Source organism: Coloeus monedula (assembly GCF_965178545.1).
Source record: "Coloeus monedula genome assembly, chromosome: 34".
NCBI classification, from domain to species: domain Eukaryota; kingdom Metazoa; phylum Chordata; class Aves; order Passeriformes; family Corvidae; genus Coloeus; species Coloeus monedula.
The window spans coordinates 606,704-616,566 of NC_138814.1; the positions used below are offsets into that span (position 1 = coordinate 606,704).

The following is a 9,863-nucleotide window of genomic DNA, read 5'->3' on the forward strand; positions in this document are numbered from 1 at the left end:
TTGGGGATTTTGGGGCGAATTGCGGGGATTTTGAGGCGAATTGCGGGGATTTTGGGGTGAATTTTGGGGATTTTGGGGCGAATTGCGGGGATTTTGGGGCGAATTCCTGAGATTTTGGGGTGAATTGCGGGGATTTTGAGGTGAATTCTGGGGATTTTGGGGTGAATTCCTGGGATTTTGGGGCGAATTGCCGGGATTTTGGGGTGAATTCCTGGGATTTTGGGGCAAATTCTTGGGATTTTGGGGCAAATTCTTGGGATTTTGGGGTGAATTCCGGGGATTTTGGGGCGAATTCTCAGGATTTTGGGGCGAATTCCCGGGATTTTGGGACCTTTGGGGAGGAGAAAATGATGGAAAGGCTCTGGGGGGGCCCTGGGGATTCCTCAAAGGAGTTCTTGGGATGGATTTTGGGGGGATTTGAGGGGATTTTGGGGCTGTTTCGGAGCTTTTTGGGAAAGCCTGGATTTCGAGGCGAATTCCTGGGATTTTGGGGTGAATTCCAGCGATTTTGGGGTGAATTTTGGGGATTTTGAGGTGAATTCCGGGCATTTTGGGGCGAATTGCCGGGATTTTGGGGTGAATTTTGGGGATTTTGGGGCGAATTGCGGGGATTTTGAGGTGAATTGCGGGGATTTTGGGGTGAATTCCTGGGATTTTGGGGCGAATTGCGGGGATTTTGGGGTGAATTTTGGGGATTTTGAGGTGAATTGCGGGGATTTTGGGGCGAATTCCTGGGATTTTGAGGTGAATTGCGGGGATTTTGAGGTGAATTTTGGGGATTTTGGGGTGAATTTTGGGGATTTTGGGGTGAATTGCGGGGATTTTGGGGCGAATTTTGGGGATTTTGAGGTGAATTGCGGGGATTTTGGGGCGAATTCTTGGGATTTTGGGGTGAATTGCCAGGATTTTGAGGCGAATTGCGGGGATTTTGGGGTGAATTTTGGGGATTTTGGGGTGAATTCTCAGGATTTTGGGGTGAATTGCGGGGATTTTGGGGTGAATTTTGGGGATTTTGAGGTGAACTGCAGGCATTTTGGGGCGAATTCTTGGGATTTTGAGGCGAATTGTGGGGATTTTGAGGCGAATTGCAGGGATTTTGGGGCGAATTGCGGGGATTTTGGGGCGAATTTTGGGGATTTTGGGGCGAATTGCGGGGATTTTGGGGCGAATTTTGGGGATTTTGGGGTGAATTCCTGGGATTTTGGGGCGAATTGCCGGGATTTTGAGGTGAATTGCGGGGATTTTGGGGTGAATTGTGGGGATTTTGGGGCGAACTGCAGGGATTTTGGGGCGAATTGCCGGGATTTTGGGGTGAATTGCGGGGATTTTGAGGTGAATTGCTGGGATTTTGGGGCGAATTGCGGGGATTTTGGGGCGAATTGCGGGGATTTTGAGGCGAATTGCGGGGATTTTGGGGCGAATTGCGGGGATTTTGGGGCGAATTCTCAGGATTTTGAGGTGAATTCCGGGGATTTTGGGGCGAATTGCCAGGATTTTGAGGCGAATTGCCGGGATTTTGGGGTGAATTGCCGGGATTTTGAGGTGAATTGTGGGGATTTTGGGGCGAATTGCCGGGATTTTGAGGTGAATTCCTGGGATTTTGAGGCGAATTGCCGGGATTTTGAGGTGAATTGCGGGGATTTTGAGGCGAATTCCTGGGATTTTGGGGCGAATTGCCGGGATTTTGGGGTGAATTGCGGGGATTTTGAGGTGAATTGCTGGGATTTTGGGGCGAATTGCGGGGATTTTGGGGCGAATTGCGGGGATTTTGAGGCGAATTGCGGGGATTTTGGGGCGAATTGCGGGGATTTTGGGGCGAATTCTCAGGATTTTGAGGTGAATTCCGGGGATTTTGGGGCGAATTGCCAGGATTTTGAGGCGAATTGCCGGGATTTTGGGGTGAATTGCCGGGATTTTGAGGTGAATTGTGGGGATTTTGGGGCGAATTGCCGGGATTTTGAGGTGAATTCCTGGGATTTTGAGGCGAATTGCCGGGATTTTGAGGTGAATTGCGGGGATTTTGAGGCGAATTCCTGGGATTTTGGGGCGAATTGCGGGGATTTTGAGGCGAATTGTGGGGATTTTGAGGTGAATTGCGGGGATTTTGGGGTGAATTGCCGGGATTTTGGGGCGAATTGCCGGGATTTTGGGGCAAATTGCGGGGATTTTGGGGCAAATTGTGGGGATTTTGGGGCGAATTGCGGGGATTTTGGGGCGAATTTTGGGGATTTTGGGGCGAATTGCGGGGATTTTGGGGCGAATTCTCAGGATTTTGGGGCGAATTCCTGGGATTTTGGGGCGAATTTTGGGAATTTTGGGGTGAATTGCGGGGATTTTGGGGCGAATTGCCGGGATTTTGGTACCTCCAGGTAGTAGAAGATGAAGAAGAGCGTCTCGGTGGAGAGGCGCTGGTAGAACTCCACCGTGTCCGAGTGGGGAGGGGGCAGCTGGTGGTGGTAGGGGGGGGTGGGGCAGGGGTTGCGGGGCAGGTACTGCCTGGGGGAGGGAAAAAGCACCCAAAATGGGGTTAAAAACGGCCAAAAAGGGCAAAAGTTCCAAATTAAAATAGTGGGGGGGGGGGGGAATAGCCCGAAATAATAGGGGGGAAAAAAGGAGGGGGATAAGGTGGGATTCTGAAATGGAATTAAAAAATGGGGGGGGAATAGTCCAAAATGAGGCCAAAAAAAAGGGGGAAATAACCCAAAATGAGACCAAAAAAAAGGGGGAAATAACCCAAAATGAGACCAAAAAAAAGGGGGAAATAACCCAAAATGAGACTCAAAAAAAGGGGGAAATAACCCCAAAAATGCACCTGAAAAAGAGGAATAAATATCCCAAAATTATGGAAAAAAACGGAGCAAATATCCCAAAGTTACACCCCAAAAAAAAGGGGGAAATATCCCAAAATGACACCCAAAAAAAGGGGGAAATAACCCAAAACATGCACCTGAAAAAGAGGAATAAATATCCCAAAATTGCAGATAAAAATGGGCAAAATATCCCAAAATTACATCCCAAAAAAGAGGAAAAATAACCCAAAAAATACACCCAAAAAAAAAAGGGAAAATAACCCAAAAAATGCACCTGAAAAAGAGGAATAAATGTCCCAAAATTACAGATTAAAACGGGGCAAAGTATCTCAAAATTACACCCCAAAAAAAGGGGAAATTTCACCCAAAATTAAAGGGAAAAAAAAAAAAAAGGAGAAATTATCCCAAAATGATCCCCCAAAAAAGGAAAAAAAATCCCAAAACGAGCCCAAAAAAAGAGAAAATAACCCAAAATTAACAGAAAAAAATCCCAATGAAACCCCCCCAAATCCCCCTGGAACCCCCCAAAATCCCCTCCAGGACCCCCAAAATGCCCCAAAATGTCCCAAATTTGGGGAATTCCCACCTGATCCTCTCAGAATCCGACGGGTGGGGGCAGGAGGTGCCAGGGACACCCCAAAAATCCCCCTGGAACCCCCCAAAATCCCCACTAGGACCCCCAAAATCCCCACTAGGACACCCCAGGACCCCCAAAATGCCCCCAAAATATCCCAAATTTGGGGAATTCCCACCTGATCCTCTCAGAATCCGAGGGGTGGGGGCAGGAGGTGCCAGGGACACCCCAAAAATCCCCCTGGAACCACCTGAAACCCCCCAAAATCTCCCTGGAACCCCCCAAAATCCTCTCTAGGACCCCCAAAATCCCCTCTAGGACACCCCAGGACCCCCAAAATGCCCCAAAATGACCCAAATTTGGGGGATTCCCACCTGATCCTCTCAGAATCCGAGGGGTGGGGGCAGGAGGTGCCAGGGACACCCCAAAAATCCCCCTGGAACCCCCCAAAATCTCCCTGGAACCCCCCAAAATCCCCACTAGGACCCCCAAAATCCCCTCTAGGACACCCCAGGACTCCCAAAATGCCCCAAAATGTCCCGAATTTGGGGAATTCCCACCTGATCCTCTCAGAATCCGACGGGTGGGGGCAGGAGGTGCCAGGGACACCCCAAAAATCTCCCTGGAACCCCCCAAAATCCCCTCTAGGACACCCCAGGACCCCCAAAATGCCCCCAAAATGTCCCGAATTTGGGGAATTCCCACCTGATCCTCTCGGAATCCGACGGGTGGGGGCAGGAGGTGCCAGGGACACCCCAAAAATCCCCCTGGAACCCCCCAAAATCCTCTCTAGGACCCCCAAAATCCCCTCTAGGACACCCCAGGACTCCCAAAATGCCCCAAAATGTCCCGAATTTGGGGAATTCCCACCTGATCCTCTCAGAATCCGAGGGGTGGGGGCAGCAGGTGCCAGGGACACCCCAAAAATCCCCCTGGAACCCCCCAAAATCCCCACTAGGACCCCCAAAATCCCCTCTAGGACACCCCAGGACCCCCAAAATGCCCCCAAAATATCCCAAAATGTCCCGAATTTGGGGAATTCCCACCTGATCCTCTCGGAATCCGACGGGTGGGGGCAGGAGGTGCCAGGGACACCCCAAAAATCCCCCTGGAACCCCCTGAAACCCCCCAAAATCTCCCTGGAACCCCCCAAAATCCCCTCTAGGACCCCCAAAATCCCCTCTAGGACACCCCAGGACCCCCAAAATGCCCCAAAATGACCCAAATTTGGGGGATTCCCACCTGATCCTCTCAGAATCCGAGGGGTGGGGGCAGGAGGTGCCAGGGACACCCCAAAAATCCCCCTGGAACCCCCCAAAATCTCCCTGGAACCCCCCAAAATCCCCACTAGGACCCCCAAAATCCCCTCTAGGACACCCCAGGACTCCCAAAATGCCCCAAAATGTCCCGAATTTGGGGAATTCCCACCTGATCCTCTCAGAATCCGACGGGTGGGGGCAGGAGGTGCCAGGGACACCCCAAAAATCTCCCTGGAACCCCCCAAAATCCCCTCTAGGACACCCCAGGACCCCCAAAATGCCCCCAAAATGTCCCGAATTTGGGGAATTCCCACCTGATCCTCTCGGAATCCGACGGGTGGGGGCAGGAGGTGCCAGGGACACCCCAAAAATCCCCCTGGAACCCCCCAAAATCCTCTCTAGGACCCCCAAAATCCCCTCTAGGACACCCCAGGACTCCCAAAATGCCCCAAAATGTCCCGAATTTGGGGAATTCCCACCTGATCCTCTCAGAATCCGAGGGGTGGGGGCAGCAGGTGCCAGGGACACCCCAAAAATCCCCCTGGAACCCCCCAAAATCCCCACTAGGACCCCCAAAATCCCCTCTAGGACACCCCAGGACCCCCAAAATGCCCCCAAAATATCCCAAAATGTCCCGAATTTGGGGAATTCCCACCTGATCCTCTCGGAATCCGACGGGTGGGGGCAGGAGGTGCCAGGGACACCCCAAAAATCCCCCTGGAACCCCCTGAAACCCCCCAAAATCTCCCTGGAACCCCCCAAAATCCCCTCTAGGACCCCCAAAATCCCCTCTAGGACACCCCAGGACCCCCAAAATGCCCCAAAATGACCCAAATTTGGGGGATTCCCACCTGATCCTCTCAGAATCCGAGGGGTGGGGGCAGGAGGTGCCAGGGACACCCCAAAAATCCCCCTGGAACCCCCCAAAATCCCCTCTAGGACCCCCAAAATCCCCTCTAGGACACCCCAGGACCCCCAAAATGCCCCCAAAATGCCCCAAAATGTCCCGAATTTGGGGAATTCCCACCTGATCCTCTCGGAATCCGACGGGTGGGGGCAGGAGGTGCCAGGGACACCCCAAAAATCCCCCTGGAACCCCCTGAAACCCCCCAAAATCTCCCTGGAACCCCCCAAAATCCCCACTAGGACCCCCAAAATCCCCTCTAGGACACCCCAGGACTCCCAAAATGCCCCAAAATGTCCCGAATTTGGGAATTCCCACCTGATCCTCTCGGAATCCGACGGGTGGGGGCAGGAGGTGCCAGGGACACCCCAAAAATCCCCCTGGAACCACCTGAAACCCCCCAAAATCTCCCTGGAACCCCCCAAAATCCCCTCTAGGACCCCCAAAATCCCCTCTAGGACACCCCAGGACCCCCAAAATGCCCCCAAAAGTCCCAAATTTGGGGAATTCCCACCTGATCCTCTCGGAATCCGAGGGGTGGGGGCAGGAGGTGCCAGGGACACCCCAAAAATCCCCCTGGAACCCCCTGAAACCCCCCAAAATCTCCCTGGAACCCCCAAAATCCTCTCTAGGACCCCCAAAATCCCCTCTAGGACACCCCAGGACCCCCAAAATGCCCCAAAATGCCCCCAAAATGTCCCTAATTTGGGGAATTCCCACCTGATCCTCTCGGAATCCGACGGGTGGGGGCAGGAGGTGCCAGGGACACCCCAAAAATCCCCCTGGAACCCCCCAAAATCCTCTCTAGGACCCCCAAAATCCCCTCTAGGACACCCCAGGACCCCCAAAATGCCCCAAAATGTCCCAAATTTGGGGAATTCCCACCTGATCCTCTCAGAATCCGACGGGTGGGGGCAGGAGGTGCCAGGGACACCCCAAAAATCCCCCTGGAACCCCCCAAAATCCCCACTAGGACCCCCAAAATCCCCTCTAGGACACCCCAGGACCCCCAAAATGCCCCAAAATGACCCAAATTTGGGGGATTCCCACCTGATCCTCTCAGAATCCGACGGGTGGGGGCAGGAGGTGCCAGGGACACCCCAAAAATCCCCCTGGAACCCCCTGAAACCCCCCAAAATCTCCCTGGAACCCCTCAAAATCCCCACTAGGACCCCCAAAATCCCCTCTAGGACACCCCAGGACCCCCAAAATGCCCCCAAAATGTCCCGAATTTGGGAATTCCCACCTGATCCTCTCAGAATCCGACGGGTGGGGCATGTGGTGCCAGGCTGGCTCCTGCAGCGCCTGCTGGTACAGCTGCTCCTTGGGCAGGGGCAGGGGGCCCAGGGGACAGACCCCCAGGGACAGGGGGATGCTGACCTCGCCCAGAGCCCCCCCGGGACCCCCTGAAGTGCCCCCGGAGCCCCCCGAGCTGGGGGGGGCACCCCCAGCCCCCAGCAGCAGCTCTGGGGGGAGAGAGAGGGGAGAAAATGGGGTTAGAGGGGGGATTTGGGGGCACCTGGGGGGGTTTGGGGGCACCTGGGGGGGAGTTGGGGGCACCTGGGGGGGATTTGGGGGCACCTGGGGGGTGTTTGGGGGCACCTGGGGGGGGGTTGGGGGCACCTGGGGGGGGTTTGGGATCTCCTGGGGGGGATTTGGGGGCACCGGGGGGGGATTTGGGGGCACCTGGGGGGGTTTGGGGGCACCTGGGGGGGGTTTGGGGGCACCTGGGGGGGGTTTGGGGGCACCAGGGGGGGGTTTGGGGGCACCTGGGGGGGAGTTGGGGGCACCTGGGGGGGAGTTGGGGTCTCCTGGGGGGGTTTGGGGGCACCTGGGGGGGATTTGGGGGCACCTGAGGGGGTTTGGGGGCACCTGAGGGGGTTTGGGGTCTCCGGGGGGGGATTTGGGGGCACCTGGGGGGGGTTTGGGGTCTCCAAGGGGGGTTTGGGGTCACCTGGGGGGGATTTGGGGGCACCTGGGGGGGGTTTGGGGGCACCTGGGGGGGATTTGGGGGCACCTGGGGGGGTTTGGGGGCACCTGGGGGGGGTTTGGGGTCTCCAAGGGGGGTTTGGGGTCACCTGGGGGGGATTTGGGGGCACCTGGGGGGGTTTGGGGTCTCCTGGGGGTGTTTGGGGTCACCGGGGGGGGTCAGGGTGAATTTGGGGAGGGGTCTCACCCCTCTCAGCCAGGTGCAGGGGGGGTCCCGGCTCCTCCAGCCCCGTGCCCAGCGCCGCTCGTTCCGCCATCGACTTGAGGCTGCTCAGGGGCTCCGGGGCCTGGGGGGGAGGGAAAGGGCCCAAAATTGGGGTGGGGGTCCCCAAAATTGGGGTGGGGGTCCCCAAAATTGGGGTGGGGGGCCTAAAATTGGGGTGGGGGGTCCCAAAAATGGGGTGGGGGGTCCCAAAAATGGGGTGGGGGGCCTAAAATTGGGGTGGGGGGAGGCTAAAATTGGGGTGGGGGGCCCCAAAAATGGGGTGGGGGGTCCCAAAATTGAGGTGGGGGGTCCCCAAAATTGAGGTGGGGGGTCCCAAAATTGAGGTGGGGGGTCCCAAAATTGGGGTGGGGGAGGCTAAAATTGGGGTGGGGGGTCCCAAAATTGAGGTGGGGGGTCCCAAAATTGGGGTGGGGGGTCCCAAAATTGGGGTGGGGGGTCCCAAAATTGGGGTGGGGGAGGCTAAAATTGGGGTGGGGGGTCCCAAAATTGGGGTGGGGGAGGCTAAAATTGGGGTGGGGGTCCCAAAAATGGGGTGTGAGGGCCTAAAACTGGGGTGGGGGAGCCTAAAATGCAAAATTCGAGGGGAAAACCCAAAATTTGGGGGGAAAATCCACAATTTAGGAAGGAGAATCCTAAAACTTGAGGGGAAAAGCCAAAATTCTGGCGGGAAACCCCAAAATTCTGGTGGGAAAATTCAAAATTTGGGAAGGAGGATCCTAAAATTTCAGGGGAAAATGCAGAATTTGAGGGGAAAACCCAAAATTTGGGAAGGAGGATCCCAGAACTTGAAAGGAAAAGCCAAAATTTGGGGGGAAAATCCAAAATTTGGCAGGATGATCCTAAAAGTTGAGGGGAAAACCCAAAATTTGAGAGGAAACGCAAAATTCTGGTGGAAAACCCCAAAATTTGGGATGGAGGTTCCCAAAATTTGAAGGGAAACCCCAAAATTGTGGCAGGAAAAGACAAAATTCTGGCGGGAAAACGCAAAATTTGGGAAGGAGGATCCTAAAACTTGAGGGGAAAACCCAAAATTTGAGGGGAAACCCAAAATTCTGGCGAGAAAACCCAAAATTTGGGAAGGAGGATCCTAAAAGTTGAGGAGAAACCCCAAAATTCTGGCGGGAAAACCCAAAATTTGAGGGGAAAGCCCAAAATTCTGGCAGGAAAAGCCAAAATTGTGGCAGGAAAACGCAAAATTTGGCGGGAAAAGCCAAAATTTGGGAAGGAGGATCCTAAAACTTGAGGGGAAACGTCAAAATTCTGGCGGGAAACCCCAAAATTTGGCGGGAAACCCCAAAATTCTGGCGGGAAACCCCGAAGTTGAGCAGGGAGATACCAAATCTTTAAGGCGGGGGGGGGGGCGGAAGAGTCCAAAATTCACGGATTGGGGGGGGGGATACGGAGATTAAAACCAACAAAATTTGCCATTTTTTCCCCCAAATTCCTAATTTTTTCCCGAAAATCCCCAATTTCCCCCCAAAATCCCCCCCAAATGTGCTCACCTTGATGTCGGGGGCGGCGCTGAACTGGGGGGGGCCGTTGAGGAGGGGAGGGGGCGGCGCCCCCCCCTTGGCCTCGGGGAAGGGGGGGGTGGGGGAGCCGGGGGGGTTGGAGCTCAGGGGGGGCCCCAGCAGGGCCCCTCCCCCACCCGCCCCTCCCCCCACCGAGCCCCCCGCGGGTTGGGGGGGCTGGGGGGCACCGGGCTCCTTCCTGGGGGGCACAAAAACGGGGGGGTTAGGGGGGGGTTGGGGGGATTTGGGGGGGATTTGGGGGAGTTTGGGGGGAATTTGGGGGGGTTTGGGGGGGATTTGGGGGGGTTGGGGGGGTTTGGGGGGGTTTTGGAGAGGTTTGGGGGGGATTTGGGGGTGGTTGGGGGGGTTTTGGGGTTTTGGAGGGGTTTGGGGGGGATTTGGGGGGTTTTGGGGGGGATTTTGGGGGGTTTTGGGGTGGATTTTGGGGTGGGTTTTGGATATTTTTGGGGTGGATTTTGGGGTGTTTTGGGGTGGATTTTGGGGTATTTTGGGGTGGGTTTGGGGTAATTTTGGGGTGGCTTTTGGCGTGGGTTTTGGGGTATTTTTGGGTGGGTTTTGGGTGGTTTGGG

At 55.3% G+C, this 9,863-nt stretch overlaps 1 protein-coding gene across 1 annotated transcript in view; it reads right to left on the bottom strand.

Annotated features, from left to right (window-relative positions):
* The window catches only part of CNOT3 (CCR4-NOT transcription complex subunit 3), a 29,355-nt gene that overhangs the window by 5,498 nt on the left and 13,994 nt on the right, over positions 1–9,863 (bottom strand). The window contains exons 11-14 of the mRNA XM_082299850.1: positions 9,265–9,468; positions 7,724–7,823; positions 6,794–7,013; positions 2,364–2,496 (exon numbers count right to left, since the gene is read on the bottom strand). Of these exons, the coding sequence (XP_082155976.1) occupies positions 2,364–2,496; positions 6,794–7,013; positions 7,724–7,823; positions 9,265–9,468 (657 nt within the window). The remainder of the gene's footprint in view (positions 1–2,363; positions 2,497–6,793; positions 7,014–7,723; positions 7,824–9,264; positions 9,469–9,863) is intronic.